This window comes from Oncorhynchus gorbuscha, linkage group LG08, assembly GCF_021184085.1.
Source record: "Oncorhynchus gorbuscha isolate QuinsamMale2020 ecotype Even-year linkage group LG08, OgorEven_v1.0, whole genome shotgun sequence".
Lineage (NCBI taxonomy): Eukaryota > Metazoa > Chordata > Actinopteri > Salmoniformes > Salmonidae > Oncorhynchus > Oncorhynchus gorbuscha.
In genome coordinates, this window is record NC_060180.1 from 37,817,189 (window position 1) to 37,829,771 (window position 12,583).

General features: G+C 41.7%; 1 protein-coding gene across 1 annotated transcript in view; it reads right to left on the reverse strand.

Moving 5' to 3' along the window:
- The window catches only part of LOC124041603, a 41,282-nt gene that overhangs the window by 18,963 nt on the left and 9,736 nt on the right, over nucleotides 1–12,583 (reverse strand). Inside the window, exons 2-20 of the mRNA XM_046359366.1 lie at nucleotides 10,665–10,722; nucleotides 10,327–10,356; nucleotides 7,393–7,442; nucleotides 6,958–7,044; nucleotides 6,722–6,781; nucleotides 6,548–6,619; nucleotides 6,316–6,381; nucleotides 6,093–6,188; nucleotides 5,895–5,966; nucleotides 5,230–5,304; nucleotides 4,724–4,792; nucleotides 4,538–4,609; nucleotides 4,331–4,387; nucleotides 4,172–4,243; nucleotides 1,463–1,534; nucleotides 1,309–1,377; nucleotides 1,119–1,193; nucleotides 807–878; nucleotides 643–711 (exon numbers count right to left, since the gene is read on the reverse strand). Coding sequence (XP_046215322.1) covers nucleotides 643–711; nucleotides 807–878; nucleotides 1,119–1,193; nucleotides 1,309–1,377; nucleotides 1,463–1,534; nucleotides 4,172–4,243; nucleotides 4,331–4,387; nucleotides 4,538–4,609; nucleotides 4,724–4,792; nucleotides 5,230–5,304; nucleotides 5,895–5,966; nucleotides 6,093–6,188; nucleotides 6,316–6,381; nucleotides 6,548–6,619; nucleotides 6,722–6,781; nucleotides 6,958–7,044; nucleotides 7,393–7,404 — 1,167 coding nt within the window. The 5' untranslated portion in view covers nucleotides 7,405–7,442; nucleotides 10,327–10,356; nucleotides 10,665–10,722. The remainder of the gene's footprint in view (nucleotides 1–642; nucleotides 712–806; nucleotides 879–1,118; nucleotides 1,194–1,308; nucleotides 1,378–1,462; nucleotides 1,535–4,171; nucleotides 4,244–4,330; nucleotides 4,388–4,537; nucleotides 4,610–4,723; nucleotides 4,793–5,229; nucleotides 5,305–5,894; nucleotides 5,967–6,092; nucleotides 6,189–6,315; nucleotides 6,382–6,547; nucleotides 6,620–6,721; nucleotides 6,782–6,957; nucleotides 7,045–7,392; nucleotides 7,443–10,326; nucleotides 10,357–10,664; nucleotides 10,723–12,583) is intronic.

Sequence of the window (12,583 nt, forward strand, 5' to 3'; positions counted from 1 at the left end):
TTGGAGATGTTTGATATGAGTCTGGAAGGAGAGTTTACAGTCTAGCCAGACACCTAGGTACTTATAGATGTCCACATATTCAAGGTCGGAACCATCCAGGGTGGTGATATGCTGGTCAGGGGTGCAGGCAGCGAACAGTTGAAAAGCATGCATTTGGTTTTACTAGTGTTTAAGAGCAGTTGGAGGCCACGGAAGGAGTGTTGTATGGCATTGAAGCTCGTTTGGAGGTTAGATAGCACAGTGTCCAAGGACGGGCCGGAAGTATATGGAATTGGTGTCGTCTGCGTAGAGGTGGATCAGGGAATCGCCCGCAGCAAGAGCAACATCATTGATATATACAGAGAAAAGAGTCGGCCCGAGGATTGAACCCTGTGGCACCCCCATAAAGACTGTCAGAGGACCGGACAGCATGCCCTCCGATTTGACACACTGAACTCTGTCTGCAAAGTAGTTGGTGAACCAGGCAAAGCAGTCATCCGAAAAACCGAGGCTACTGAGTCTGCCGATAAGAATATGGTGATTGACAGAGTCGAAAGCCTTGGCAAGGTCGATGAAGACGGCTGCACAGTACTGTCTTTTATCGATGGCGGTTATGATATCGTGTAGTACCTTGAGCGTGGCTGAGGTGCAGTTCAGTCTCACCTTAGGGTTGCTGTTGTCAGAGAGACTGTCATTACTGGCTGAGAGCTCACTGTGTAATGACCGCTTGTCCTATGAGACAATCGAGTGTTACTATGACACGAGCCAAAAGTTATAAATATGACAGACTAGTCATGGTCAAATTAAGACCTAATGTAGTTAGTTACCTCTTCTGGTTGACAGTCTTCATCGGCAGGTTTAGGTGATTTTTGGAACATTCCACTGAATTTACCTCTCTCCTGAAACACACAAGTGATAGTAGTAATATCCTGCTTCAGGTATCTGGACATCTATTCACCTTAATAGTGTGGTTGTCAGAGAGACTGTCATTACTGGCTGAGAGCTCACTTGGTAATGACCGCTTGTCCTATGAGGCTATTAAGTGTTACTAGAACAATTAACGACGGTTAATAATAATAGACTTATAAATATCATTAGTCCACGTCAAATTAAGAGCCAATATAGTCATCTCTAGATACCTCTTCTTGTTGAGAGCCTTCATCGGCAGGAATAGGAGATTTCTTGAACATTCCACTGAAAAAACTTCCTTTCTCCTGAAATACAAAAAGACTGTTTAGATTAGATTTTTTTTGTTTTACTGTGTTGACATATATTGTTATCTGGATACATAGTATTGTCTGAAGATTATACTCCACCAAACCTCCTCACCGTGGTGTTGTTGGTATCAGAAAGGCTGTTGTTGCTGACTGAGAGCTCACTGCATGTTGCAAGATTGTCCTGGAACAGAACACAGTTCTGTAGTTAGAAAATGAACAAACTCTTACAGTAAGTAACTGAAGCAAACAGACATGTTTGATCTCACTTGCGCAGGTGTTTCATCTCCAGATGATTTGGGGGTCTTCTTAAGGATTCCACTGAATAGCCCCTTTTTTCCCTGATAGAAGAAGACAGTGTCATTTGAATTTCCATTTGAGTAAGTGGTTTTCTCAAATTCTAAATGCAGTAACTCTGCCTCACCAGAAACCGTGGATTGATGGCAGCATTCGCGTGAAACTGAAAGCGCAAACCACTGCTTTTAATCAGGGCAAGGTGACCGGAAACATGACCGAATACAAACAGTGTAGCTATTCCCTCCGCACGGCAATCAAACAAGCTAAGCGTCAGTATAGAGACAAAGTAGAATCTCAATTCAACGGCTCAGACACAAGAGGTGGCAGGGTCTACAGTCAATCACGGATTACAAAAAGAAAACCAGCCCGTCATGGACCAGGATGTCTTGCTCCCAGGCAGACTAAATAACTTTTTTGCCCGCTTTGAGGACAATACAGTGCCACGGACACGGCCCGCAACCAAAACATGCAGACTCTCCTTCACTGCAGCCAACGTGAGGAAAACATTTAAAAGTGTCAACCCTCGCAAGGCTGCAGGCCCAGACGGCATCCTCAGCCGCGCCCTCAGAGCATGCGCAGACCAGCTGGCTGGTGTGTTTACGGACATATTCAATCAATCCCTATCCCAGTCTGTTGTTCCCACATGCTTCAAGAGGGCCACCATTGTTCCTGTTCCCAAGAAAGCTAAGGTAACTGAGCTAAACGACTACCGCCCCGTAGCACTCACTTCCGTCATCATGAAGTGCTTTGAGAGACTAGTCAAGGACCATATCACCTCCACCCTACCTGACACCCTAGACCCACTCCAATTTTCTTACCGCCCAAATAGGTCCACAGACGATGCAATCTCAACCACACTGCACACTGCCCTAACCCACCTGGACAAGAGGAATACCTATGTGAGAATGCTGTTCATCGACTACAGCTCGGCGTTCAACACCATAGTACCCTCCAAGCTCGTCATCAAGCTCGAGACCCTGGGTCTCGACCTCGCCCTGTGCAACTGGGTACTGGACTTCCTGACGGGCCCCCCCAGGTGGTGAGGGTAGGCAACAACATCTCCACCCCGCTGATCCTCAACACTGAGGCCCCACAAGGGTGCGTTCTGAGCCCTCTCCTGTACTCCCTGTACTCCCACGACTGCGTGGCCACGCACGCCTCCAACTCAATCATCAAGTTTGCGTACGACACAACAGTGGTAGGCTTGATTACCAACAACGACGAGACGGCCTACATGGAGGAGGTGATGGCCCTCGGAGTGTGGTGTCAGGAAAATAACCTCACACTCAACGTCAACAAAACTAAGGAGATGATTGTGGACTTCAGGAAACAGCAGAGGGAACACCCCCCTATCCACACCGATGGAACAGTAGTGGAGAGGGTGGTAAGTTTTAAGTTCCTCTGTGTACACATCACAGACAAACTGAATTGGTCCACCCACACAGACAGCATCATGAAGAAGGCGCAGCAGCGTCTCTTCAACCTCAGGGGGCTGAAGAAATTCAGCTTGTCACCAAAAGCACTCACAAACTTCTACAGATGCACAATCGAGTGCATCCTGTCGGGCTGTATCACCGCCTGGTACGGCAACTGCTCCGCCCACAACCATAAGGCTCTCCAGAGGGTAGTGAGGTCTGCACAACGCATCACCGGGGGCAAACTACCTGCCCTCCAGGACACCTACACCAACCGATGTCACAGGAAGGCCATAAAGATCATCAAGGACAACAACCACCCGAGCCACTGCCTGTTCACCCCGCTATCATCCAGAGGGGGGGGGGGGGTCAGTACAGGTGCATCAAAGCTGGGACCGAGAGACTGAAAAACAGCTTCTATCTCAAGGCCATCGGACTGTTAAACAGCCACCACTAATATTGAGTGGCTGCTGCCAACACACTGACTCAACTCCAGCCACTTTAATAATGGGAATTGATGGGAAATGATGTAAAATATATCACTAGCCCCTTTAAACAATGCTACCTAATATAATGTTTACATACCCTACATTATTCATCTCATATGTATACGTATATACTGTATTCTATATCATTTACAGCATCTTTATGTAATACATGTATCACTAGCCACTTTAACTATGCCACTTTGTTTACATACTCATCTCATATGTATATACTGTACTCGATACCATCTGCATCTTGCCAATGCCGCTCTGTACCATCACTCATTCATATATCTTTATGTAATATTCTTTATCCCCTTACACTTGTGTCTATAAGGTAGTAGTTTTGGAATTGTTAGCTAGATTACTTGTTGGTTATTACTGCATTGTCGGAACTAGAAGCACAAGCATTTCGCTACACTCGCACTAACATCTGCTAACCATGTGTATGTGACAAATCAAATTGGATTTGATTTGACTTGGGTTGCTGTTGTCAGCCAGACTGTCATTGCTGGCTGAGAGCTCACTCTGTAATGACCCCTTGATCTGAGACACTTAAACAACAGTTACTTAAACAACAGTGCTCCAATTGAAGATACCCCTTCTAGTTTAGTTCACTTGTTTTGTACACACATTGTTGTTTTGGACTCACAAGTGTGTTGTAATGTGAGCAGACACCGCTTACGTAACTAGCTACCAGTAGTATGTACGCATAGAATAAGCTGAACAAATAGAAAATGTAAGACTGGTCCAAGCCAAACACTTGACTCCGCTATATTACCTCAGGTTGAGAAGCATCAGCAGCAGGCTTGGGGGATTTTATGAACATTCCACTGAATATGCCTCCTTTCTCCTGGAACCCAATCGTTTCCAATAAACAATGGAAGCTATTTGTGAAGAACACTTCAGCAGATGTGAAGAACTGTCAAACCTTACTCACTTTACTGTTGTTTTTAGAAAGACTGTCATTGCTGCCTGAATGTTCACCGTGTAATGCCTGGTTGAGAAACAGATCAAGATATCTGTTCAGCCAGTGAGAATGCATAATAACATTTGCTATGGGGTACATTTTCTATACAAGTCAGCATATTTACAAGTAGGTCGGAAATAATATTTTGAGTCACGTGTTGATCTCCAGAACGCTCACCTCTGCAAGTGTGCCCTCTCGAGGAGCTTTGGGGGATTTTTTGAGGATTCCACTGAAAAGTCCTCCTTTTGCCTAATGGCATCAGAACATAATCAGGTTGTCAACTATTTCTATGATAATATCCGTAATACTTTAGTCATAACCCTCTTACTGCGCACATGAATATAGTACTCAACTCTGCCTCACCTTAGGGTTGTTGTTGTCAGAGAGACTGTCATTGCTGGCTGAGAGCTCACTGTGTAGTGACTGCTGGTCCTGTATGACAATGACAGGCAACACAAAGAGGAAATGATGTTATGCTCCGATGTCGGTGATCCATGCAGAAACGTAAGCCTATTGTTTGTTTGTCCCGTCAATAAATCTATCAGATTTATGCAAAAACTGAGTGATCATTTTTCTTTATTGTCCTGGATAGTCAACAGTTGAAGTGTCCCGGGGTAAGGAATGTTTTTTTTGTTTAAGCTGGGCTGAAGAGAGTTTGGGTATACTTTTTTTCATCAAATTATGTTACCTGCACAGTGACAATATGTGAACAAATGAATTATTAATCTATTTGCTTGATATTAAATCAAATGTAATGGCAACATAAAATTGCCATTAAGAGTTTAAGTGTTGTGATTGCAGATTTGTCAAGAGAACAGAAATCGTATACATAATTTACAACAGGTAAATAGTATACCGTATTACTTTACCTCTTCTGTTTGAGGTGGTTCTTCCACAGGTTTGGTAGACTTCTTGAACATTCCACTGAAGATGCCTCCCTTCTCCTGAAACACACAGAGGGACCGTTTACACAGAACACCACCATGAAGTTATCAGCGGGATCAAATGAGCAGAGTTTAACTTCCTTAAACCAGCTTATCTTGATGTTGTTGTTGTCAGAGAGACTGTTGTTGCTGGCTAAAAGCTCACTGTGAACTGAGAGATTGTCCTGGAACAGAAAATGTGTATTCCAGTACAAAAAAAGATTACAACATATGCTACACACGTGTGCAGGTGTCCCCTCTCCAGCAGTTTGGGGGGTGTCTTTGGATTCCAATGAACAACCCCCCCCCCTTCTCCAGAACAATAGAGGAGATACATGAATTACAGTTAGACTTATTTGCATTTTTCAGGATGACAAAATAACCAGGCTTGAATCTTTTTTGTTTGTTTGTATCATCCTATCATGATACATACAGGAGTGCTTTCAGCTGTCTGTTCTCGTTTGTCATTGGGATCACTACTTACTGTACTGACCTAGGACCAATGAAAACAATGACACCTTGTAAGCACTTCAAAATCATAGTTGTAGTAGAGCACCCAAACAGCAAAGTTAACAACAGATAAACAAGAGTAGAAAATAAGAAAATGTTACCGTCAGTGAAGGAGAAGAGAGTTTGTCTTTAGTTGCTTTCTGGAACATTCCTCCCATCAGTCCTCCTTTGTCCTGAAAGAGTGATATATGTTGAAAATCGTCCACTATTTCATAACAAACTTTGTCTCTCATTGTTTCTCTAATGCAATCGCATATGTTTAGTAGTCTATAGATATCGCTCTCCTCTCCCACACACACTTGTTTGGCCTGACTCAGCCTCTTCATGGTGTTCTCAGAGGACTGCTCCTTTTCTGGGGTGGGCTCTTCAAGCGTCTCATTATCTGTCATGTAGCTCTGAGAGAGAAGAGAAACTATAAGATCAATCATAAGGAAAACATAGTTGATTGGTGTGCCAACTAACTGACAGGTGTTTCTGCATACACCACTACAAAGATAGTCAGACAATGCTCTGTCCACTCACTGTAAAGGTAGGGGTTGGCTCTTTTTGTAATTTCTGAAACATTCCACCAAGACCCCCAAATTTGTCCTAAAAAAGATATCCATGATAAAGAGAGTGAAGCATTTGTATTCAACCTTTATTTATACAGGATATTCTAATTGAGATCAAATGTATTTTATAAGAGAGACCTGTAGCAAACATGGTTTTATACTATGACATTTCTCTTCAATGAAACCAGAAGCACCGAACATACCTGCTTGAAGTCGGTCTCATCTTCTCGGGGATCAGAGGCCTTAATCGGTGAAATGTCCATTTCTGTTGAGCCCTGATGAAGAGACAGTGGTTTGAGACTAAAGGCCTGAGAAGGTTCAAACTAAGGCAGAGGAACATGACATATCATTGTCAAAATCTGTGCGTGTGCATGTACCTTTATGTGCTCTGCCTGTGTCCTCTTGCGACTGCCGTTTCTGGCCATAACATTAGGTTCCTGATATTACCCGCGTAACCATGTGGAAAAAGATACAATTTCAATGAGATATGAAACATTGAGATTTACTGGCCATGTGGAACCTCTATGGAACCTCTCTGCCAGTACAAGTTTATGCCAGCAGTGTGTGAGGGATGCAGTAGTGTGGTGGTTATGGTGGGAGCTGATAGGCCTACCTTTGCAGTGGGTCTAACTCTGGATGGAACCACTGGAGTTCTGGCTTGTTTCCCTCTAGTCTCTGTCTGGATCAAGTTCCTGTTGGCCTGACGGACAAAAATAGTCTGTTCTTATATTTTCAGCTGAATTGTATACCCGATCCAACTGATTTGAACACTCACAGACAAATTATTTTTCCTCATCATTTCTGATGAGGAAAATCTTTGTCAGGTCAAAAACTTTATATCTTTGCTAAATTAAATATAATATATATGAAATATAACCAGGAGGTAGACACATCCCACATAAATCAATGTCTGAATTCAAGCAGTGGCAGTCGGTGCCTTAAGATGAGGGAGGATGATTATTTTGTAATATTACAGCATATTCAATGACTGTCATTCATATTCCAGTCACCCAGCTCAATATAACATGAATATGTTTAGGCTACTTACATGATGCACCATTATGACATTTTTGGCTGATACAGATATCCGATATTTTCCTTGCCAAAAAAAGATGATATAAAAAAACGGATATAAAAACACAACGGATGTTAAAAAAATCATGGCCTTTTAAGCATTCTAGTACAGTTAAATAGTTAACACACACCCACACATGGACGCAGCGGTCTAAGGCACTGCATCTCAGCGCAAGAGGCGTCACTACAGTCTCTGGTTCGAATCCAGGCTGTATCACATCCAGCCGTGATTGGGAGTCCCGTCCGGGTTTGGCCGGGGCAGGCAGTCATTGTAAATAAGAATTTGTTCTTAAATGACTTGCCAAGTTAAATAAACTTTACACACACGCACACCACACTGACCAAAAACTTAATTTGTAGGCATTTACGTGTGTCCCCATTGCCAGTAAAACATAATCAAAACCTATTTATTTCACTTACTTACCGTGCCGTTTCCTTGTTAATTTGTTCAGTTTAATTCTCAACCACGATTTCTATGGTATGCCGTTTGGGCCTTTCCGTGTCAAAAAATATACTATTTAACACTATTTGACTTGTCAAATAAATGTGTTGACCAATCAGGACCTTAATATGAACGTACGTCACATACTAATGTAACGCGTTCATACATCTTCACGTAGTTACTACACATTGATTACACTTATCACTCATATTTCATATGTCATGATTCATATATACGTATGCTATGATGCTGGTAAAGTTGTCTCGCACACTTACAGCGCTGGTCATAAAAAAAAGTTAGCTAGCTCATGGATGCAAACAATGTTCTCCCCTCAAAAACATAGCAAAGCGACATAATCTGTTTCAGTAGCTATAGCTAGGTGTCATCTAAAATAACCCTAATTTATACGACAGTTGATATTTGATTAATGGTGGTCGGACCCATCTATGTGAGACTAGCCACAAAAAGGATTGGCCACAAGTGGGCTTTGCGGTTAGCCTTGAAAATAAAAGTATTGCATAATTCTACTTATTTGTATTCGTTTGCATCACTGCCAATGATATACTTTTATTTTGAAGGCAAACTGCAAATTCCACTAGTGTGCCTAATCCTTATTATGGCTTGCTTCACAACACATAAACCAGTCCGGTTGAGCCTCAACTAGCTAGATGAAGCTAGTTGGCTGCTTATAACGTTAGCTATGGCCAACAGGGATAATTAGCTGGCTAGTTATTTTCGTGAACTGAAGTTCAATTTCAATAGGCCAACAACAAGTGGCAACCTAGCTAATACATACTCACAAAGAATCCTAAATCATTGCTAAGAATAATGAAAAGAATAATGAAAATGACTGCAGTTTCTGGTCATTATCTTCATGCTGGTTGTATTGGTGCTAGCTAGGTACCAAGCTAAAGTTAGCTACCCCAGAAGCTAGTTACCCCAGAAGTTGCGGTCGTGGCCGGTGTTTGCTTGTTTGCTGACTTTTTTTGTACAGCTTTGACAGTGCTTCTGTATCTTTTTTGACACACAAAGACCCAAATTGCGTTCCAAATGAAGCTATTAGCAGTGATGCTATTACTGTGTAACTCCGGTTGGGCAACATCGGAAAAATAGCGCACCTGGTTGTGTTAACCGGTGCTCAACCAGTCTGCGAAAGCCAACATCACCCACAACAGAGAACGGTTGTTTGTCAAGGGCAATGAATTCCATTATCTTCGCTTTAACCGATTTCGCCTTTGAGTTGTCTCGCTGAAACGTTGTTACTTTTTCAAATGACAACTTGACTTGTTGATTGCTTGATCCACACAGCAGACATTGTGGGCTAGTTTAGGAATGCTGTGTTGCACATATAGCTCAAAATTTTACGCGCCGTCATTAGGCACGGAATGTGCCAATCTTGCCTGCATCTAGCTGATCTAGGGCGTAATCATTAGTCCAACAGTAGCAAAAGATTTTCTACTGGACACATTCAGGTACGTTTATCCCCTTTCATTTTTCAACAGAATCGGAGGAATGAATACACCCTAATCACATGCAAAATCAGTTCACTTTCATAGCAGCCAGATCGTTGTACCTCAACTTTTCCATTCGCTTGTGGAGTTCAGTGCACAAAACATCAGCCGTCTGTGACCAAGTGGAAAACTCTTTCCATGCCAAACCGTCATATGATAAACACTAAACGCTACATACAGCCTTTATCGTTGCCATTAGCTAATTTTAAGTCAACAACATAGCTAATAATAATAATAATTGCTAATAATAATAATGAGTTAGTAAACCAGCTACAACCAGGCAGTACAGTGTACAGTTAGCAAGTAGTTTAGCAGTTACACTGGCGGGCTCTGGTGGCAATAAATTAATGAAACCAAAAGCTTACCTTGACTTGGAAGAGTTCCGGTGTTGGATATCCATAGCAAGCTAGATAAATAGCATCTCTCTGTTTAGAACCGGGTTTTTGAGTAGTCTAAACTAGCTAGCTAACGTTAGCTGCATTTGATAGCTAAATAAGAGAATGTGAGGGTGGAAAAAAATATTAAAATATTGCTTCTTTATTTTTGAAGAAATACATTTGTTCAAAACTGTTCAACTATTGTCTTTCTTTTTGAGTCAACTACTCACCACATTTTATGCAGTGCAGCGCTAGCTAGCTTTAGCTTATGCTTTTAGTACTAGATCCTGTCATTGGGTGGACAACATGTCAGTTCATGCTGCAATAGCTCTGATAGGTTGGAGGACTTAATTCAAATGTAAATATATGGAAGGGGTGAGAACCATGAGCCTTCTTGGTTTTGTATTGAAGTCAATGTAGCCAGAGGAGGACAAAGACTAGCTGTCCTCCGCCTACACCATGATGCTACCCTACAGCAGGGTTTCTCAAACAGAACAGAAGTTTCAAACATGAAATTACATAACTCAGGAGGAAGGTGAGTCCTCTGTAATCTAAAGCTTTTAAATATTATAGTATACCTCCTTTGCAGGCTTCGGTGGAGGTAAAGGCTGTGGAGAGAGGGACGTAATGAGAGAGGAGATAAGAGTTAGTGTTTTCAACTATGTGGTATTGACAGTAGTCCTATGTTCAGTTTAATGTTCTTTCTTGGTTTATTCATCTGAAATTGTGTTTATAGAATGATATCTTCAGTGTTCGTTTTGTAACGAGTCTCGTAATGTATTCAAGTAGAGTTTTGATGTGGTGGTTTGTGTTATAGGGTCAGATAAGTTATTATAATTTTGTTTTTTTTAAGTAGAAGTGTTTTAGAAGTGTTGTATAAGAGATAAGTTGTTTTCCTGTAGTAGTATGCTCTTACCTGTTTCTGTTGATTTCTTTTCACATCTGGCTTCAACGTGCACTGTTCCATCCTGCCTCTGGGAAACCACAGTGATATGCTTGTAAAATCGTACAGGGCAAGCAGCAAAAAGGAAAGGGAGGGGAATAGGGCTTGCTTAAGACGCTCAGATCTCACAACAGACAACTGAACCAAGATCATTATCTTGTCGGTCAATCCGAAAACAGTGTCTACAAATGCTAATTTAGTTCAGAGGAAACGCACGGAGACCACTTCTTCCCTAACAGTAGCAGAAGTTTTAAAATATCAGTAACTATTGAAACTATACAAAATACAGACTGTGGCTGCACAAAGTGGTATAACATCTCGATATGGAGACAATTCCAAGAGAGATCATGCTGTGAACCCCAATTCCTGTCTCCTACTGTATATGAAACGCAACATGTAAAGTGTTAGTCCCATGTTTCATGATCTGAAATCAAATATTTCTTACATTTTCCATACGCACAAAAAGCTTAATTCTCTCAAAATTTTGGTACACATTTGTTTACATCCCTGTTAGTGAGTATTTCAAGAAGCTGATTAAACATACTTATCATCACAAGGGTGCACCTTGTGTTGGGGACAATAAAAGGACACTCTAAAATGTGCAGTTTTGTGCCACAGATGTCTCAAGTTTTGAGGGAAAGTGCAATTGGCATGCTGACTGCAGGAATGTCCACCAGAGCTGTTGTCAGATAATGGAATGTTAATTTCTCTACCATAAGCCACCTCCAACGTCATTTTAGAGGATTTGGCAGTACATCCAACTGGCCTCACAAGCTCAGACCATGTGTAACCACGCCAGCCCAGGACCTCCACATCCGGCTTCTTCACCTGCGGGATCGTCTGAAGAAAAACTAGTTCTGATTGTCTGGGCCTGGCTCCCTAGTGGGTGTGGTTGGGTCTATGACCCCCCCATGGCTGTGCCCCTGCCCAGTCATGTGAAATCCATAAATTAGGGCCTAATTCGTTTTTTTCCATTGACTAATTTCCTTCTATGAACTGTAATTCAGTAAAATCTTTGAAATTGTTACATGTTGCATTTATATTTTTGTTCAGTGTGTCTATATATACAGTACCAGCCAATTGTTAATTGAAATGCATTCCTGGTGACTACCTCATGAAGCTGGTTGAGAGAATGCCAAGAGTGTGCAAAGCTGTCATCAAGGCAAAGGGTGGCTACTTTGAAGAATCTCAAATAGAAAATAAAAAATATATTTGTTTTAACACTTTTTTGATTACTACATGATTCCACATGTGTTATTTCAAAGTTTTGGTGTCTTCACTATTATTCTACAATGTAGAAAATAGTAAAAATAAAGTTTGTGGTCACTTAGAAATGTCCTTGTTTTCCATGAAAACATGCATGAAATTAGTTGCAAAATGAATAGGAAATATAGTCAAGACGTTGACAAGGTTCTAAATAATGATTTTTAATTGAAATAATGATTGTGTCCTTCAAACTTTACTTTAGTCAAGGAATCCTCCATTTGCAGCAATTACAGCCATGCAGACCTTTGGCATTCTAGTTGTCAATTTGTTGAAGTAATCTGAAGAGATTTCACCCCATGCTTCCTGAAGCACCTCCCACAAACTGGATTGGCTTGATGGGCACTTCTTACGTACCATACGGTCAAGCTGCTCCCACAACAGCTCAATAAGGTTGAGATCCGGTGACTGTGCTGGCCACTCCTTCCATTATAGACAGAATACCAGCTGTTTGCTTATTTCCTAAATAGTTATTGCATAGTTTGGAGCTGACCTTTGGGTCATTGTCCTGTTGTAGGAGAAAATTGGCTCCAATTAAGTGCCGTCCACTGTGTATGGCATGGCATTGCAAAATGGAGTGATAGCCTTCCTTCTTCAAGAACCCTTTTACCCTGTACAAATCTCCCACT